Genomic DNA, 22,309 nt, shown 5'->3' on the forward strand with positions numbered 1-22,309 from the left:
ACAACAATTAGTGTATATATATATCTTATAATGCGAGTATCGTAAGAACCATCTATCTGAATTTTTAACTGTTCGTGACTTTAGTAGTATATCATATATGTCATGGTAACATTTATCACTATTAAAAGGATGTTTCTTTTTGTTCTACTCACATATTAGTTTTTATTTAATTTTTAAATTTGGACTGAGTTTCATCTCTAATCTCTCGATTTTGCAAACCACTACAATTGGAATAAGAGATAGAGTTCATTTAGAAATTGGAATACCCAATTTTATTTGGAACTTTTTTTTTTTTTTCAATTTGTTAAATGAGATTATTTTCACTTGAACCTCACTAAAGATCCATTTTGTCACCTACTCATCCTATCTAGTTTGGTAGACACTAAATTTAACGACAAGGAGCCCACTAATAATATGTTATTTTTTTTCTATCCTTACTCATCGGTTGGGAATACAATAAATATTTCTATTGATTAGAATGTATATTTGTCTATCTTAAAGTTTCATGTATTTTTTTATCGCTCTATAAATACCATAAGATTAGGACAATTTCCTTTATTGTAGAAATCCTTGTGCAATACAATGGATGTGCATACCGGGTAAAAAAAATTTAATATGAATTTAAAATTGATATATTTTTACTAAAATGGATCTGTTAAGTGAAATATCTGCATATGATATATTTCTTTTCGCAACTTGCAAACATAGCTAACACAATTCGCAGATGGTGAAAAGTAACTATTGATCTAGAAGTTTTTTTTTTTTTCAAATTGTGAAAAGTATAATTATTTTTTTAAACCCATTTTACAAATTGAGAAAAACTTTCTATCAGTTCGTTTTTCAACAAATGGCAAAAAAACTGCTGCTAGGACAGACACATATCTCCTACCAATGGCCAATATTAGTGGATTATATCAATTTCGTTTCTATATAGAAATTGATTTCTGGACAGTTTCCGTCCGTGAAGCGATTTATTTGAAGAAGAATGTCATGTGAGGTGACGTTGCGATCAATTAAGAGTCAATAAAGTAAGCATATTTGCATAAAAAAGTAATGAAACAAAGGAAGCAAGGAAGAAAGCATGGATCTATAAGCATAGCCCAATATAGATCCAATCATCATCCCATGGACCTACAGGATTTGGATTCTGGACTGCTGCCTCGCCCCATGAATATAGCCTTTTCTAAATTGAGGACAACACATCTTATTAACCCCTTTTATTCATGTCCAAAAAAACACCTTTTATTTTTTATTTTATTTCACATTAGAACGAAGAATAAGTAAAGTTGATCATTTATATATTTTGGTGATGAATACAATACAACACTAGAGATAGATCTTTCTTCTTCAAAAGAATATGTATAATCTTACCCAAAAAAAAAAGAATATGTATAATCAAAATAACGATTCAAGTATAAAGATGGAAATTTAAATTAAAATAAATAACGTTGTATATATATATAGATATTATTTTTTGTATATTTTTATTAAAAATGAAAAATTACTTTTTATATATAAAATAAAAAAATAATATTCCAAATCGATTCTTAAAAAATTTGTAGTCAGATAACTTAATTTTCAAAAAATTTTAATCACCAAATTAATATTTAATTTTTTATTTAGTTAGACATATCAATTTTAACGTTAGATTTTAATAAAATATTAAATACATACCATTTAATAAAAGATATAATAATTTTTAAAATTTTTAGATAAATCACTCTATGTAAACAAACAATTTGATGTGATAATTTGTATAATAAAATAAAAATTTAAAAATAAATTTGATAATTAAATTTGTGAAAGATGAAATTATTGGAGGAAAATTGCTATAAAAAGAAAGGAGGTGTGGTGAATGGTGATGCGAGGGAGGAGAGGGAAAACTACCAGCTGCCCCCTTAGCAGTGGCTCCCATGGATCCCGACACCAACAGATGCATAGTATACCATACCAGTACATGATGTGATGACGTCACCACAATCATCGCCATGTTCCTAACTCGTCGGAGAATTTTTCTAATTATTACTCCTTTTTTCCCACTCTCCAAGTGCTTCTTTTAAAGTTCCATTTTTATTCGCAGAATAATAATCACATTCTCGTATTAGTATATTACTCATCACTCATCACATCGATTCTTCTCTTCCCACCATGGGGAATGTGAATGTCAATAATCATAATAATAACGGTGCTACTCATTCAGAAGAAGACGACGAAGACGATGAAGCTTCTTCTTCGGGTACTCTTCCCACACCTCCCACCGAATTGATAGGTCAATCTCCACCTACAAGCCCCAGAGCTACCCATTCTCCCTTCATCTTCGCTCCTCAAGTAAGTTCCCTTTTTCTCCCTTTAATTCTTTATTATTGGGATTTATCTAAAACCCTTTTTCAAATCATGTAGATTATCCATATCATTTATTAGCAATTCACACAGGTTTTCATTCAATGTTTTCCTTCCCACTCGTTACAATTTGGGACCTAAATTTTGCACTAAGCTCAGACAGACTTTGTTTTCTGCGCATACCACCTGTTTGATGCAAGTCCTGATGTCGATAACCAAGTTTCTAACTTCTAAAGCTCTTTTTATTTGGTTATTTCATTTAATACTTTACAGTTCCACTAATTCCTTCACCATGTGGTTGTGATTTTTGGGTAATTTGGTCACTGGAACAAGAGAGGAGGTGAGGTCCATGACATGCTAACCTATGGACCTAAGACTTGGTATTGGCAATCAGCCAATATCACTGTATGGAACCAAATTAAAATTTGCTGAGTGGGAAGCAAGTTGCTTATGGTATTGGTCTATTGGAATTGTTTTTTTAAGGACAGTGTTATAAACAGCTTTCTAGATTCTTGTCCGAATCAAGAATAAATTGTGCTGTCCCTTCCTTGCCCAAGTTGGGGACAGTACTGATTGTGATACTTGAGCTTTCGCAGTTTTCATTATCTGTAATTTATGCTGTTGTACCATTTGGTTTCTACCCTCTTCTAAACTTTGTTCTTGATTTTGTTCCTTTTGAGTACAGGTTCATGTTATTGGTGTGGTCCTTGTTTTATATATTGTTCTTGAGAATCTACGTTTTCATCAATTGACAATCATTTCCCTTTCTTTTCATAGGCTCCGGTGGTTCCACTACAGAGACCAGATGAGATGCATATTCCAAGTCAATCCTGGTTGCAATCTACCTCAGGGTATGAAGACATGTACAGTGAACTCGGAATTCCAACAATGATTACCTGGAGTTATGGTGGGAAAGAAGTAGCTGTGGAAGGGTCTTGGGATAGTTGGAAAACAAGGTTTGGAAACTCTGGTATCATCATGTTTTTCTTCAAAGGCTGTTGTAACTTAGTCAGATTCTGATGTTCCTTGTTGATCAGAATACCATTGCAGAGGTCAGGGAAAGACTTCACAATAATGAAGGTACTGCCTTCTGGTGTTTACCAATATAGATTTATTGTGGATGGACGGTGGAGGTACACTCCGGACTCGCCATGGACACAAGATGATGCAGGGAATGCTTACAATATCTTAGACTTGCAGGTATTATTATTGACAGTGTTAAATTGCAGTCAAACTTGGTATATAACGATCACCATCTGCATAGAAAACATTGTTAATATCAAATTTATGGTAAAGTGGAGCTTTGCTTCGATAACATGATAATTAATGGCATGTGCACATTTCACAAAGTAAATGCCTTGCGATCAAGTTGTAAAAGGGCTAGCCTTTTCATTTTTCAGATTCAGTAACCTAGGATTTGTGCAATTTTGTTCCATGAGGGATTATGAATCATTTGTTCATTTACCTTTTTTTCCCCCCTCAATAATACATAACAGCATTGTATTTAACATTGAACGGCCTTGAACAGAATACATGATTTATGATGCTATACCACAAACAGTAGTCACTACCTATGACTAAGAATCGGTTAATTATCTTATATCAATAACATGTTGCTTCGTATTTTTCTTTTTAAAATGTAACTAAGCATAAGTTATGATCACTGGCTAGCTAACCTTTTAATGTGGATGGAATGGTTTCTGTTATAGTTTCTGACTTTCTGTGGTTACACAAATTGTTGTTATTCCAGTTTTATGCAGCTCCATATTTTTCAATTATTTTCATGGCACTATAGTAGTAACTCAGAAATGGTTGCAGTAAAGGTTTACAATTTCTGGCAGTGGTATGTCTAAATCAAGACACATTATTTTGTTTGATATATGCAGGATTATGTTCCTGAGGACATTGAAAGCATCTCTAGTTTTGAACCTCCTCAATCACCAGACTCAAGTTATAGCAGTTTACATCTTAGTTCTGATGATTATGCAAAGGAACCACCATTGGTTCCCCCACACTTGCAAATGACATTGCTAAATGTTCCAGTGACAAATATGGAAACGCAACCTCCTATGTCAAGACCTCAACATGGAGTGCTCAATCATCTTTACATGCAGAAAAGAAAGAGCACTCCTTCAGTGGTTGCGCTTGGCACAACGCATCGGTTTCTTGCCAAGTACGTCACTGTGGTGCTGTACAAGTCTCTGCAGAGGTAAAACATGAATGACATGGAGCATAGTCTTCAATAGAAGCTTAAAGTAAAGTATCATACACCTATAAAAGAGAAATGCTTTGTCCTCGATAAGGGCCAATATAAGAATGTAGATATTGTATCACATATTATGCAGTTGCTTGATGGTGATTTGTCAGACTATTTAAATCCGCATCCTTACATATATGGTGATGGTGATGCGTTTCTCTAAGAATTTTTGTTGCGATTAAAAAAGAATGAAAATAATTTATTACATGTTCTTTAATTTATTCTTATATCCACGACCACGAACACGAACACGTAGTTGGAACTTGGAAAATCAGTTTTACATTGTAGCCGATATCGACCGAGAATACGTTTTCATTGGTTATATGGTCCTTTTAATCGGTGATTGAGCATGTTATTCGGAATGCCTTTGTCAATCGAAGTGTGATACGTGCTTCAACTTGCTTCAACTGTTTGTAATATAATGTTAAATTCGGAAAATTAATTTTAATTTTAAAAATTAAATTTTGAATTAATTAGATATAATCTTTGTTTTGAATTTAACTTTCAATAACAACAAATCTTTCTCTCCACCTGCACCGCGCCCCACCCTTGCTCTCCACAACTCCCCGGTTCCCGCCGTCTCTCGCGAACCATCGCACGCATTCTGGCTTCCTCGGCATCCGCAACTTCCACAGGCATCCGTGCTTTGTCGCGTTTCCCCAACCACCACATGTAGTCCAGCCTCGTCGCACCTCCATCTCACCGGTGAGGGGGACGACTGCGTGCATGTTGGGGTAGGTGACGAACGGCTGGCTGCGGTAAGAAGGGAGTTTGGGTTAAAAGGGGGGTATAATTAGGTAAAAGTAGTGGGTGTAAGGTGAAAGTGAAATTGGATAGGTAGTGGGTCTAAAATGGAGCATGTTGTTCATGTTGTTTGCATTTTTCATTGTTCACCTAGTGGGATTGTGAGTTTATATTTTTAAGAATTAGAATCTTCAATTTAATTTCATATATTTTTTGTTGTTTTCCATAGTATTCTCTGCCTAGCAAGTCAAGTACTAATCCGTTGTGGAATTGAACTTCATTTAAGAATTTATTGCTAACTAATGGGTTGCTGCATGTATAAGATTCGAATCTTAAGCAAACTAATGAGCTAATTATTAGGCCAACTCAAGTTGGTTTTAATTTAATGTATTTTAATTTTGTTTATTTAGTTACTAGATTTGACTTTATGATAGTAGATTTAAAATTTTGTTTTATTTTAACTAAATAAGAGGTAATAAATACCTCCTAAACTGGGAGGCATTTACGTTGGTCCCTCTTAATGTTTGTCTAACACAATTATTTTTTTTTTTTTGCAAAAACACCCTTAGTCAATTATTATAACATCAGTACTATATCTCTTATTTATTACAAGAATAACCCAATATTAATCATTTACCATCATATCCCTATTTTTTTTATTGGGCCAATTAAAATTATATTAATGACTAATTTAACAAAACACCAGAAAATCTGAAACCTCTTAGGGTTCATATGGAGCACGCACCTGATAATGGAGGCAGCAATGGCGGTTTCGACAGTGGCACAAGAGAAGTGCGACCACTAGTAAGTCCTCTCTATTGCATGAATATTGTATTTTATCACATAGTTTCTTCTTCCTTCCACATTAATGGTTCTCTGTTCATTTTTTCATAAATTTAAATCCGTTTCTTGTACATAGTTGTTGATATTTTCTGCTTGGACATTGATGTTTTTTCTTCCTTTTGTTTGTTTAATCGATATTGAGTTTGATGGGAGATTGTTTTCTACATTTTCAACGCTTTCTTCTATTTTACTTATTTTAGAATTTATTAAGTTAAAAAAATATAGAACCAAAACAGTGCTATTATTTTCATGTTAGTGGTCTCTGCACTTTGATTTATTAGAATACTATTTATTTTATGTTTTTCCGGTTGCAAATAAAATTGCTAAGTAGGATCTTGAAGTGGATGATAAAATGGAAGAAAGAGTATTCTTTGATGAGATGATAGAAGAGTTAGATGATACAGAGGAATTTCAAGGAATGTATCAAGATGAAATTGAGCAGGAAGCTGTGAATTCTGAGGATTTAGGGGAGCAAGAATTTCAAGCAATGTTTGATGGGAACGATTTTTCACATGAGGTGGATGAATTATATCGAATAGAAGATATTGAAAATATTGCCATGGTTGATTTTCTGAACATGGGTGCTCATGAGATGGAATGTTTTCATTTTCCTAATATTCAGATAGCATTTGATTTCTATAACCATTATGCGAAATCTGTTGGTTTTGGTGCTAGAAAAAGTAAGACTTGGAAAAATAGCAAAGGAGAATATGTGAAGCAATTGTTTGTGTGCTCTCGTGAATCCACAAAATTGTAGGTTTAAGTGTCGTCCTGGTGAGAAGGTAAAACGAAAACCACAACGATGTAGTATTTGTCGCATGGAAGGGCACAATAAAAAATCTTATCCATTGGCAAAGGACATTCAGCAGCAGACCAATGCAACTTCTTATGGTATAAATAGGAACCATGTTGAGGAAGGTTTGGATGCAGATATAGAAATGGTAATACTTGCTTTAATAATTTGCGTACCACAATATATTAATTATATAATTTTCATTAATAAGAGTGGAGATTGATCAATATTTAATTTGATATTGCAGGGATTTTGGGCATCTAATCTTGAAGAAGATTATGAAGAACAAGAGTTTTGGACAGGAGATTTTGATGCAAGTGCCGACATGGAACTTAGTGAAGAGTTCTCGATGTAGTATTATATAAATTATTATTATGTGATATTTGAATAAAACTTGAGTAATTGAACTTTGTGTATGAATTTTCGTGATGAACTTGGTGTTATTTGCTTAATTGCTATGCAAAAAGTGAGATTTGAGACAAGATTGGTATATTTACAATAATGAGTACATTTTGAGTTACGGCTTACAAGAGACGATTTTGTGATCCTGTAATTGTAAAATGCAGAACTTAGCAAGAAGAGTCTTATTATGATTAGTTAAGGCGTGAAAGATTGTAAAAGAAGTGCAGTTGGGTTAATTGTGAAGAAGGTTCAATACGGTTTGAGGACCCTCCAAAAAGGTTGTTGCTTGCGCTTTTGTATATTGACATTACTCTTTGTTCTTCTTAGCTTTTGTATGAATTTTATTGAGGAATATGTGCATGAAAGTAGATAGCTTATATTTAATGTATGGTTGCAGTAATAGTTAGACCAAGATTTCGGGGGAATATAAGCTTGATGCATGAAATGAATCCTTTCTATGGCATGATAGTGTGGTTATGTATTTGTTGAGACATGTGTCTGAACCTGGAATAAAAAAAATCATGTGTGAATCTTTAATTAATCATTTTCAATTTGGAATGGCAAAAAACACATGATGAATATAGGTGAGCATAACGTTACAATAAACTCACACACATGTAAACTTATACACATGTTCCAACAAACTCCTAAAATAAAAATAGCAAAATATTATTGATCTTTGTATTTATTACGAATATAATAATATAACAAAGTTTTCAGACCAAACAAACTTTCTCCTTTAAAATAATAATTCAACAAATAAATTATAAATGTCACTAATCTCGTTCACAATTGAGGATTAAAGCAAATTTTGAAAATAATAACTAAATATGCAAAAATGTTACTCTCCATGCTGTTCACGCTAAAGCGTAGCCCAGGACTCATCGCTCTTCTTCTGAAACTCGTATTTGTAGTCATTGAACACCCCCAACAAAAGATCTACCACAACGGATGTACGGATATATTGCTCATTTAGCTACAAATATGGATTAATTAGTTAAATAATATGCTCAGCATGCATATAATTAATCAATATGTCTTTGGCTAACTTACGATGCCCGACAATATGGGATTAAACTTCTCTTTCATAGACAACCATTGAAGAACCCAGAGACCAAAGTCGCGACTAAAAGTTCAGTGGCAATATTAAATAGTTAGTGTCAATAAAAGATCGCTTTAATTAAAGATGAATATAAAAGATTCATTGCAATTATGTGTACTTTTGGGGACATTTGGGCACCCCCTAGCCTCTTTCACATCAGAGTTCATAAAATCTTTTCTTTCAGGAATGTCACCTTTTAGGTAATGACCAAAAGTTACCATATCTGATAATTTTAAAGCCTGAAAATTATATTCATGACAAGACTGTTAAGGTTCATATATTATTTTACATGTGTATAAAGAAATGGATTAAGGACACCTCACCAAGGATTTCATAATTTCTTGTCTTGGCTCAACTTGATCGTCATTTAGATTAGAATCAAACTGATATAATTTTTCATCCAATAAGCTAATGACCATAAGATACCAGTGGTCACCTTCTTCCTTAATTGGCACATAAATCTACAACGGATAGTTAAGTGTGGGTCATTTCACAATAAACTCGTAAATTTAGATTTAATGAGGTTTTGCATAAATTAATCCATTAAAGAATTCACATGCACTCACAAATTTAAGATCCGGTGTGACAGGCATAAAGTGATATATATAGGTAGAAATCATTTTATCCAGTGAATATCCCATAAAGTGTTCCACCTAAAAGGATTAAAGAGATCTCATTCTAATGAATTACGCATAATTCAAAGAAAAGTGATATAAGTTAACATGATATTTACCGCAAAAGATGGCAGCGTTTTCCAAGGTAGGAGAAGAGCAACAGAAGGCAGCAGAAGAAGCTCGAGAGAATCTCAAGAGGCTTGAAGTTGGACTTGAGGAAAAACACTTCTTTGGAGGTGATAATATTGGCTTTGCGGACATTGCTATGGCTGGCTTTCATACTGGATTGGAATAGCTGAGGAAGTTGTGGCCATCAACCTTATTGATGCAGAGTCAATGCCTAAGCTTAACTCATGGTTCCATGCTTTTATTGAGATTCCAATTATCAAAGAACTCATGCCTCCTCGGCATAAATTGCTCCATCTCACACCAAGGCATCACATATATAAATTTTTTTTTACTTTAATCTCAAGTATAAATTCAACACAACACACTAAATTTATGAATATTGTAACTTTTTTTTTCTACTTTAATCTCAAGTATAAATTCAACTCACATATGTAAAAAATATTTTACTCTATTATAAAATATAAAACTATTTTAACACATTTATTTTAACAAGTTTGGCTAACTCATAAGTTTAATTTAATGGAACTGCCTCCGTGAGCTCCTTTGAGCTAAACTCATTAATAGTTTAAGAAATTGGATCCATATATTAGTAAGTGGAATTTGAATAAATACTGATTTAACCGGTTGGCTCATAACTTGACTTAATGTATATATGCATGTGTATTACTTATTTGAGCTAATATATGTTATCTTCATCATATTTGAGCCATTTCTTAAGTTTAAACTAACTCTATATTTTTTATAAGCTAAATTTTAAAACAATAAGGGATATTTCTAGGACTTTTCATGAAGACATGAATTAACTATTAAAATCAACCCAGTTACCATATAAGAAAACACCCTTCACTCATAAATAAGGAAATTTGATTCTTTTCATTAATGAACTCTTTAGAAAGAACTCTGACAATTTTCTTATTATACAAGCACATGTTATATTTATCACAACTATCTCCAGAGGCATTCAAAATTTTAATACAAATTTTTCACTCAATTCTAGTAAAATCACTTTTCCTTTATTGTTGTCCTAACCATAGTGCTAACATTATTTTCTATGTGGTATGAACATATTTTGAGCTATAAATAGTCTTCCTAGAATTCTATTTGCTTGATTTTTTCCATCAGTTTCACAATCATTTTCTCCATAAAGCATACAAACAATATCTATGAGTGAATACAAGCTATTCGATGCAAGAAATAGGACAATATATGCCATACTTGACATTAAATTGAGTAAAAATTGACATCATACATATTTACCCTGTTAAATAAGTTCAATTATTATCATTAAGTAACTCTTTTTAAAGAGATATGAGTATTTTCATGAATGTATTTTTAACACCAATTAGCTATTAAAAAAAATTCATCAACAATCCTTCACTCACTCTCTCCAATTAACAAAGTTCAATTATGTCCTGCTCAACCATAAGTTTCAACAACATTAAGAAAAATGCAAGATTATTTACTGACCTTTTTTATTCCATGGCTAGATTTATTCTATTAGCTTATAGTTGGTCTCATGTATGTCTTTTCATTGATCTTTTGTGCGGCACACTATCAATTTCAGATTTCTAAGCATCTTATGAATCCAAACAGCCACAGCTATAGATCTGTTGACGAAGAAGGTTAAAAAATTAAAGAAATTACAATAAAATATTTTTTATGTTATTCTAAAAAATATAAAAATAAAAACGTTATAAGAAAGAAAAGAAAAAGAAAAAATGAAAACCTTATTTGGGGAAGTAAGGAACGACTCTGATGCTTCACAAATGGTTGGAAGTCGTGGGTCTCCTTCGAGGCCATTCTCTTCAGCAAACATTTTTTTCCCTTTTTTTTATGTTTCTTCTTTTTTGGGTCTCTGTGTATGTATGTGAAGCAGCTTCGATGAAAATACCTCCTCCTCAAAAAACACCACACGACGTCGATGACCATACAGACGAGAAGAACATCACAAATTTTAGTGGCGGGGTGAGCAGAGGTGCGGAATAATGTCGATCTAGGATCTGACACTTGCATGCGTTCGTGGGTAGTCTCGATCCAGACCTTGATAGTTGCTGTTAGTGTCGGGATTCATTGCAGTGGTGAAGAAGGGTTCATTGCAATGGTGAATAAAAAGAAGAAGAAAATTAGAAGAGAAAGAGACCCCATCTGCAAAACAAATAATAAGAAGAAGACAAATCTAGACCCTGGTAGTTGCTGTTAGTGCCGGGGTTCATTGCAGTGGTGAAGAAGGGTTCATTGCAATAGTGAATAAGAAGAAGAAGAAGAAGAAAATAAGAAGAAGAAGAGACCCGTATGCAAAAAAAAAATAATAAGAGAAAGATGAAAAGGTTTATTTATAAAAATATTAAATATTAGGGAGTATTTAATAAAATTAAATATATAAATTTATATTTAATCTACACCATTAGATATAATATTAAAATGATCTAACAGTTTAAATTAAAAATTAGACTAAAGGACTAACGTTAGTCCTAAAGATAGTTGGGACCAACAAATCAGCCCCCCAAGCTGCTATAATCGCCATAAAGAGATTAGAAGAATGTCAAAACACTTTTTGGTTTTGTGATAAAACCATGGTATCTACTTAATATACTAAAATTGGATTTTTCCTAAGTGAGGTGTTGACTCCTCGTGAATCCATTTTTCCGCCAAAATAAATGCAGTATTTTCTCTTCTATAATTGGAAATTAAGTAATAATGCATAATTATATTAATTTAGAAAAATATCTTTATTTTTAGAAAGTACTATTCTCATGTAATGAAAGCACTATTCTCTCTTCTAAATTTATTTTAAAAAATATCTTTATTAAAATTATATCACAATTAGCATTTAATGAATAATGTATAATTATACTAATTTAAAAAAATATCTTTATTATAATTATATAAAAAATTAAACATAAATTTATAATTCTAATTGCTATAAATATGATACTAACGTTCATAGTGGTAAATTGATATTGCAATAATTAATTTCTATAATTATTTTTGTACTACTAAAGGCTATATATAGTGTTTCTTTGTGGTTAGTGATTCTAAATCTAAGAATCAAAGCATTCTTTTTTTTTTTCTAATATGTTATTCTTCTTCTTTGATTGGGCAATTGTTTCTAAGGAACTTTGTAGGTCAAGTTCAAGTCACATCCCCTCCACGTTTTCTACGTTTGTCCGAAAATATTCGAAGTGGAGCATATAATGAGATTAAATTTTCTCAATTTAGGTTCAGTTTTGAAAAATTCGTGCCAACTTTGAAGATGCAATTCAAAGATTGGTACTATATTTAAATTTTCTCCTCTTAAACTTTTTGTATTAAAAATAATTTTATAACATATTGTGATTTTTTTTTCAGACACTACCGGTCTTCTGGTGCATTAATACAATGCCATTAGGAGAATAAAAGTCAATTTAATTTGACAATTTTAACAAGAAGATAGTCTGAATTTGTACGGATTCTAAGTGTTCGATCTTATGATGTTATTTCGGTTGGTCGTTACGAGAATGACTCTAACCTATACGTATTTAAGGATTAGAATAGATTAAATATTATTCAAATAATTTAGTTCTAATATTGGTAATTGATTAAATTAGTTTTAGAGAAATTTAAATTGTTGTCTCAATTTATATATTATGACTATTTTTTTTGGATATGTTATTTTAAACTTTTTAATATGAAATATATATTTTTTTTAATTTTTAAGTTTGTTTTCTTTTTTGGATATATGTATCACCTTTTTTTTTGTATTTTAGATTAGTAATGCAATTATTAAGAGAAATATAATTCATCAATAAATTAGAATGATTAAAAGTTTAATTATATTGTGTAGACACAAGATTGATTAATTAAGATTAAGGTGTGAAAAAGGAAAAAGAGTCACAACACATGATTTTGCTTTCTTGCTAATATATAAAAATACGTAAAAGAAAAAAAATTAAAATATCACTATTTAAAAAAAAAATTGTTAATCATGCATATGAAATTAAAAGGGATTGGAAAATACACATGGATATAAAAAATAAAAAGTTATTACTCGATTGTAGAATAAAAAATAATCATATATGTATAAAAAAATAATCATAACAAAAAAATAATTAATATATGCGACTTAAATTTTTATATGTACAATTAATATATATATATATATATATATATATATATATATATATATATAAACAAACAAATATTTAGAATTATTTAACAAAATTAATATATATCTATAGATAAATAAAGAAATTATTATAATTTATAAAAATTACATATACGATGAAATTTACTCTACTTAATATACTAAAATTGGGTTGTTTTTCAACTAATGAAAGTGATGTGTCAATTCCTAATCAATCCATTTTTCCTCCAAAATAAATGCATTTAATGAATAATGCATAATTATACTAATTTAGGAAAATATCTTTATTATAATTATATAAAATCAATATTTAATACATTATTAAACTACTTATCAATTATCAATTAAAAATATTTTTAATTATTTTAATAATAATAATAATAATAATAATAATAATAATAATAATAATAATAATCTACTTAATATACTAAAACTGGGTTTTCCCCCAACTAATAAAAGTGAGGTGTCAATTTCTCATGAATATATTTTCCTCCAAAATAAATGCACTATTTTCTCTTCTAAGTTTATTTTAAAAAAATATCTTTATTATCTACTTAATATACTAAAACTGGGTTTTTTCCCAACTAATGAGAATGATGTGTCACTTTCTCGTGAACTCATTTTCCCTCCAAAATAAATGCATTTAATAAATAATGCATAATTATATTAATTTAGGAAAATATCTTTATTATAATTATATAAAATCAATATTTAATGCATAATTATACTAATTTAAGAAAATATCTTTATTATAATTATATAAAATCAATATTTAATGTATTATTAAACTAATTATCAATCAAAAATATTTTTAAACATTTTAATTATATTCATTTTAATTATATTGATATCCTTCTAATTCTTATTCATTATCCAATGATTTTATTAGTAGCAAGTTGTTAATCCATTCATATTGATAATAATAATTTTATTAGGATAAATATCAAATTCTATTCCTAATATAAAAATATAAAATTTAATTCCTTTCATTTTTATTTTACCACTATAAAAGACCATGTATGCTAGGAGAAAATATCATTCGTTTACCAGTTACTCTTTCATTTGATAGCTTTTATAACAATTCTTTTTCTTTCTATGAGGCGTCGTTGCAAGAAGGCAACTATCGTGGACACAAACTACCACACTCTTCAACTTTCGTGCTCATCATTCGGAGCTATATAAGATATGTCTATGAAGTATTTATAGACCATGGTGTTATTATGTATGTATAAATAAAAAATATTTCGTATTTAAATTTAAGTTATTTACCTGTTTGTGGTATATTGTAGTGTGAAATTATTTTCTAATATGTTTTGTGTAATGAGATTATGTTCTAATTTAAACTTTTTACTTTAGAACTGTATTATGATTTTATCTCATTATTTTTTCTTAGATATCAAGTTGACGTATTTTTATTTATTATTATTATTGAAACGGATGTGATATGAAATGTACAAAAAAAAAACTCCTACATTCAATTTATTTTATTGTAGTCTTCTATCTATTCTATTTATTTTTATTTTCTTCTTATTCATTTTATTTTCTTTTTAAATGTTATATAATTTATTATAATTTATACCAATCTATCTACTTAATATACTAAAACTGAGTTTTTTTCCAACTTATGATGGTGAGGTGTCATTTTCTTGTGAATCCATTTTTTTTCCAAAATGATTGCACTATTTCTCTCTTTTAAATTTATTTTTAAAAATTATCTTTAATTGATATAATTATATTATAATTAATATTTAATGAATGATACATAATTATACTAATTTAAGATCATCTCTTTATTATAATTATACTAATCTCTTTTAAATTTATTTCAAAAAATTATCTTAATTATAATTATATAACAATATTATACTTAGCATTTAATGAATAATTCATAATTATACTAATTTAGAAAAATATCTCTACTATAATTATATAAAATCAATAATTAATGAAATATTAACCTAATTATCAATCAAAAATAATTTTAACTATTTTAATTATATTGATTTTAGTTATATTGATATAATTCTATTTATTATTCATTATCTTAAAATTTTGTTAGTGACAAGTTATTATCTTAATGGTGACCTATATAATAATAATAATAATAATAATAATAATAATAATAATAATAATAATAATAAGATAGAAAAATATATTTTAGAGAAATATAAATTGGTTATGAATAATTGATTATTAATAATGATAATTATATGATTAATTTTTAGTAATCATTATATATATTTAATATAAATAACCAAGTTTAATTAGTTAACAAATGAAAGAAAATATTATTGCACGATTGTAGAAGCAACAATAAATATATATATAAATAACTAATTTAATATTAATGATAATTCAATATATATATATATATATATATATATATATATATATTAATAACCAATTTAATATTAATAACGATAATTATCATTATTATTTAATAATAATAATAATAATATTAATAATCTATTCTTTTATTAAAACACTCATCTAATTGAATTAATATCAATATTTAATAAAAATAAATGATAGATTTTTTGGCTTGAAGGATAATACAATCGAATATTCTTGAAGATTTTAAAGTTGTGAGTATATATTCTTCCTATATTAATATACGCATGCATGTTAATTATCTCATTTTTCCATAAATGAAAAATAACATTTACCTCTTAAATTTGTTAGTTGCTCAACCGATTCATCTTATTTATTGTGATTGACATTGATATATAATCATAAATATTTTTTTCTCCATTAATTTTAGTAAAGAAATCCATGACGTAAAATAAAATAAAATAAAATAAAGTCAGTATCTACTTTTTTCTCAATATTTTTTATATTTACGGTAAATATTAAATATAAAAAAGAAACAAATAATATTAATTATTATCACTTTTATTTATTTACATTCATAATTAAATTTAATATAATTATAATAAGTCTCTATAATTATAACAATTTATATCTGTTACAAATATAGCAATTATATTATATATAATTATATATCTCCTCTTTTATATATACTTAGCAGATATTTCTATTTATATAATTTACTTAATATATTAAAATTGGATTTTTTCTCAACTAATGAGAGTGAGGTTTGAATTCCTCATGAATTTATTTTCCCTCCAAAATGAGTGCATTTAATGAATAATGCATAATTATACTAATTTAGAAAAATATCTTAATTATAATTATATAAAATCCATATTTAATACATTATTAAACTACTTATCAATTATCAATCAGAAATATTTTTAATAATAATAATAATAATAATAATAATAATAATAATAATAATAATAATAATAATATACTTCTACTTAATATACTAAAATTGTATTTTTCCCTAACTAATTGAAGTGAGGTGTCAATTTTTCATAAATTCGTTTTTCTTCTAAAATGAAAGCACTATTATCTCTTCTAAATTTATTTTAGAAAAATATCTTTATTATAATTATATTACAATTAACATTTAATGAATAATGTATGATTATACTAATTTAGGAAAATATATTTATTATAATTATATAAAATTAATATTTAATGCATTATCAATTAATGAAAGTGAGGTGTCAATTTTTCATGAATTTATTTTCTCTTCAAAATGAAAGTACTATTCTCTCTTCTAAATTTATTTTAGAAAAATTAAAATTCCATATTGAATATCGGTGGCAAGTTAAAAAAAATAAGCAAGTTAATGGAATCAAATCATATTTCTATAACATATATAAGAATGTATATTTTTATTATATAAAAATTAAATTTCTGCACTTCATGATGGACGTGGCATACTTCTTAGCGTGTTTCTTAATTTATTTTTTATAACTCATTGAATACAATTTATTACAATAAATTAATTATATCAACTAATTGATTTGATTAGGTTTTTTTGTGACTAAATAGAAAAGAAAGAAAAAAAGAGACAAAACCAAATTAATTGGCTAGGGTCATATCTAAATCTATTAGATGTTGAAGCTCACTCCATGGTTGGCTTCAATTCGAGTGAATGTCCGCGACAGAAGCAGCTGCTTTAGCCATACAATCTGCAACACTATTTGCAGTCCTCTGAATTAAAAGAATAGAGACTCTCCAATTCCAATTCATAACCTCCTGTATATGCTTTGCCAAATCCCATTCCGAAATATCCTTACCAAACATTCTTTGGTTTACCAAGAAAAGAGCTTCTAAACAGTCTGTTTCACAAATAACCTCATGAAATCCACTCTCCCAAGCAAGAAGTAAACCTCTCCAAATTGCATACAATTCAGCAAAAAGAACACTGCATACTTCGACTTTCTCAGTGCAACCTTTCAACCAACATCCATCAAGATTGCGAATGATATAACCAAAACCAGCATAGCCAAAAGGAGCAAACCAACTAGCATCACAATTCAATTTAACAGAATGAACTGGAGGTGGAACCCAATGCAAACAAAGTGAAGGAGGATACAGAGATTGATGCATAGCAAAAATAGTGTGAAACTCCCTTACTGAACTACGAATCAAACTCACCACTTTACTAGCACTCCATGAATCATCTATATTAAATAAGTCATGATTCCTGCTTCTCAAAATCCACCAAATGCTCGAAAAGAAAAGAAAAACATCTCCACTCCTTGCACCTCTGTAGAGCCAATCATGTAAATTTGAGTTATCTGAATACAGGCCTAAAAGGTTCCAGACCTCTTTGACACTAGGGCACTCCCGAAGACAATGAAGAATGGATTCAGAACCATTCTGACACCGATGACAGGTGCTAGATAAAGCTAAACCACGACTCAAACGAAACTCTGCCGTTTATTATAATTTATATCAATCAAATAATTGTAAATAAAAATTAAAATCGTATTAATGAATTTAATATTAAAGTTAATTTGGCTTTTTATTATTTAGAATATTTTTCAATCAATAATTTTATACTCTTTACTTTTTTTCAATTTCATTTTGAATTTTAATTTAGTACTGAAAGGTAGTGAAATTCCATTGATACTGAAATAAAGTTACATAATGGTCTATAGGATGGAATAAATAAAATAATGTGATACCCACATTACAACATCCAAATGAAACAACTTAGGATCTAAAATATTTATCTTTCTCTTTTTCGCCGTTTATTATATTATCTATTCTATCTATTCTATTATATAAAAATCGAATTTTTACCTTTAATGATAGAATCAATGTAGCATGCTTCTGCTTTATTTTGTTTAACTCATTAAAGACAATTCATTATGATGAATTAATTATATCAACTAATTGATTTGAATAGATATTTAAGTATCACACAATTTGAAATTATGTATATTAATTATTTGATTTAATCTTTATGATATATAAATTTAAGGAATAAATTAAAATAAGATAATTTATTACTTATTTAAATTAAATACAACAAATATAAATTAATTTAGTTAAAAATTTACTATTTTCTAATCTTCTATAAATAAAAATGACAAAACAAAATTATAAAAATAATCTTTTATCATTTTTGCTATTTTAATTTTATTTTCTTTGCTTTTTCTTATGTATAATTTTATTTTATATTAACTTTGTTTATTTAATAATAAAATATACTCATATTAATTCTATCATATAATAATATATTTTTTTCCTATATTAATCGAAGAATTTTAATAGTTATCAACTACATCTAATAGAATGACTGAGAAGTGAGAACTACGAGAAGTTAAACCCAGGTTCAAAATGCTGAAACAAAGAAAAGAAAACAGTAGATATATGATTAGAGAAAAATGTATAATAATGACAAAATATACTAAAACTGGATTTTTTTCTCTAACTAATAAAAGTGAGGTGTTAATTTCTCATGAATTCATTTTTTCTGTAAAATGAAATCACTGTTTTCTGTTCTAAATTTATTTTAGAAAAATATATTATTATAATTATATTACAATTAACATTTAACGAATAATGCATGATTATACTAATTTAGAGAAATATTTTTATTATAATTATATACAATCAATATTTAATACATTATCAACTAATAAAAGTGAGATGTCAATTTCTCATGAATTCATTTTTCCTCTAAAATGAAAGCACTATTCTCTCTTCTAAATTTATTTTAGAAAAATATCTTTCTTATAATTAAATTACAATATTACAATTAGCATTTAATGAATAATACATAATGATAATAATTTAGAAAAATAAAATAAAGTCCAGTAATTTATCTTTCGACTGCACACGTGTGTAGAATAACTTTTAAGAAGGAGTCATGTATAGTAAATACGGTCGATGATTGTAAAATTGTATACTAACATTGATATAATATTATTTCAGGTATATGTTTTGCAGGCATCAAAGAAAAGTGTTGAGTTATTTTTTAGTAGATTTAAATTATTTATTGTTTATTAGCGAATTTTGTGCATTAGAATTCTCTAATAATTTATTATTTATTTTGAGCTAATTTTGATATGTTCTTACTTGACAGTAAAACATATAAAAATTTATTGGTGGGTCTAAGTATTATTAAGTTGTTTATGGTCACATTGAGTATATATGTTTGATTTATTGAAGAAAGTAGATTACTAAAACCAATTAATAACTATTTTAGAGTTAATATATTTAACACTAGATTAAGAAAAAAATAAATAATACATAACATGTTATATTTTTATTAATCAAATTATTATAATTTAATTTAATCTTAACAAAATAATTTAAAATTATAATTTCAATCTTATCACATGCATGGCACGGGTTAATACACTTGTAATTATATTATAATTAGCATTTAAGTAATAATGCATAATTATACTAATTTAGAAAAATATCTTTATTTGTAGAAAGCACTATTCTCATGTAATGAAAGCATTATTCTCTCTTCTAAATTTAACTTTAAAAATATCTTTATTATAATTATATTACAATTAGCATTTAATGAATAATGCATGATTATACTAATTTAGGAAAATATCTTTATTATAATTATATAAAATATTCTACTTAATATACTAAAATTAAATTTTTCCTCAACTAATGAAAATACGGTGTCAATTCCTCATGAATTTATTTTTTTAAAATAAAAGCACTATTCTCTCTTCTAAATTTATTTTAAAAAAATATCTTTGTTAAAATTATATTACTATTAGCATTTAATGAATAATGCATAATTATACTAATTTAGAAAAATATCTTAATTATAATTATATAAAAAATTAAACATAAATTTAAAATTCTAATTGCCATAAATATGATATTAACATTGATAGTGGTAAATTGATATTGCAATAATTAATTTCTATAATTATTTTTATACCACTAAAGGCTATATATAGTATTTTTTTGTGGTTCGTGAGTCTAAATCTAAGAATCAACAGCATTCTTTTTTCTAGTTTATTATTCTTCTTTGATTGGGCAATTGTTTTCAAGGAGTTTTGTATGTCAAAGTTCAAGTCTCATCCCCTCTACACTTTCAACGTTTATTCGAAAATATTCGAAGTAGAGCATATAATGAGATTGGATCTCCTCAATTTAGGTTCAGTTTTGGAAAATTGTGTCAACCTTGAAAATGTAATTCAAAGATTATTGGTACTATATTTAAATTTTATTCTCTTTAAGCTTTTTGTATTAAAAATAACTTTATAATATATTGTGATTTTTTTTCAGAAACTACCGGCCTTCTGGTGCATTAATGAAAGCCATTGAGGAGAATAAAAGTCAATTTAGTTTGACAATTTAAACAAGAAGATTGTTTGAATTTGTACGGATCTAAATGTTCGATCTTATGATGTTATTTCGGTTGGTTGTTACGAGAATGACTCTAATCTATATGTATCTAAGGATTAAAATATATTATATATTATTTAAATAATTTAGTTCTAATATTGGTATTTGATTAAATTAGTTTTAGAGAAATTTAAATTGTTGTCTCAATTTATATATTATGACTATTCTTTTTGGATATGTTATTTTAAACTATTTAATATAAATTTTTTTTTTAGGTTTGTTTTCTTTCTTGGATATATGTATCACCTTTTTTTTCTTTTATTGTATTTCAGATTAGTAATGCAATTATTAAAAAAAAATATAATTCATCAATAGATTAAAATGATTAAAAGTTTAATTATATTGTATGGATCCAAATTAATTAATTAAGATTAAGGCGTGAAAAAGAAAAAAAAAAGTTAATATATGTGACTTAAATGTGTATATATATATATAAAGAAATATTTAGAATTATTTAACAAAATTAATATATACGTATACATAAATAAAGAAATTATTATAATTTATAAAAATTAGACATACGATGACATTAATAATAAAGAATAAAAAAATTATTGAATAATTGTAGGCTAAAAAAAATTAATCATGATCAGAAAATAATTAATATATGCAATTTAAATATATTTACATACAATTAATATATATATATATATAAACTAAATAAAAAAGTACTTAGAATTATTTAACAAAATAAATATATTCTAAAAATAAGAAAATTATTAACTAAACAATTGATATATACATATAAATAAATACGTAAATTAGTATGATTTATAAATATTATTACATGTATGATGGTATTAATGGAATAACAAAATTATTGAATGATTGTAAGTAAAAAAAAATATTTTTAATTAAAAAATCAAAAAATAGTTAACATATGTGACTTAATATATATATATATATATTTAAATAAGGAAAGATTTAAAATTTTTTAAACAAAATAAATAAATATATCTCACGAATATTGACTAAACGATCAATATATACTGGTAGTATAAATAAAAAAACTATAAAATAAAAAAATAATATATTTTTAATTTTGGGAATAAAACGTAAATAATTATAATATAATAAATTATTTAATTATTAATATTTATAATTGTTATTTTAATCATAAATTTAAAAAAAATATATTAATAAAAACGATTAGTAACTATATTAGAGTTGATACACTTAACACTAGATTAAAAAAAAAACGCATAACATGTTA

The 22,309-nt window shown here is 27.0% G+C and overlaps 2 protein-coding genes and 1 long non-coding RNA gene across 3 annotated transcripts; 2 read left to right on the forward strand and 1 right to left on the reverse strand.

Annotated features, from left to right (window-relative positions):
• Positions 1-1,801: 1,801 nt before the first annotated feature.
• Positions 1,802-4,814, forward strand: LOC107636842 (SNF1-related protein kinase regulatory subunit beta-2). Its single transcript, XM_016340320.3, has 4 exons — positions 1,802-2,328; positions 3,118-3,296; positions 3,378-3,540; positions 4,227-4,814. The coding sequence occupies exons 1-4, from the start codon at positions 2,149-2,151 to the stop codon at positions 4,551-4,553; spliced, it is 849 nt and encodes a 282-aa protein (XP_016195806.1). The 5' UTR covers positions 1,802-2,148; the 3' UTR covers positions 4,554-4,814.
• A 1,250-nt stretch (positions 4,815-6,064) lies between these two features.
• Positions 6,065-7,459, forward strand: LOC107619767 (uncharacterized). The gene is made up of 3 exons (XM_016322055.3): positions 6,065-6,145; positions 6,516-7,125; positions 7,225-7,459. Exons 1-2 carry the CDS (start codon positions 6,074-6,076, stop codon positions 6,939-6,941), a joined length of 498 nt encoding a protein of 165 aa, XP_016177541.1. The 5' UTR covers positions 6,065-6,073; the 3' UTR covers positions 6,942-7,125; positions 7,225-7,459.
• A 707-nt stretch (positions 7,460-8,166) lies between these two features.
• On the reverse strand, positions 8,167-11,453 carry LOC107619758 (uncharacterized). Its single transcript, XR_015899815.1, has 5 exons — positions 10,951-11,453; positions 9,215-10,831; positions 8,805-9,134; positions 8,433-8,505; positions 8,167-8,355 (listed from the first exon to the last, which is right to left on the reverse strand). It is a non-coding gene; the product is annotated as an uncharacterized LOC107619758 (long non-coding RNA).
• Between the last annotated feature and the right edge of the window lie 10,856 nt (positions 11,454-22,309).

The sequence above is a fragment of the Arachis ipaensis genome, chromosome B1 (assembly GCF_059453495.1).
Source record: "Arachis ipaensis isolate K30076 ecotype BB chromosome B1, ASM5945349v1, whole genome shotgun sequence".
Taxonomy (NCBI): Eukaryota; Viridiplantae; Streptophyta; class Magnoliopsida; order Fabales; family Fabaceae; genus Arachis; species Arachis ipaensis.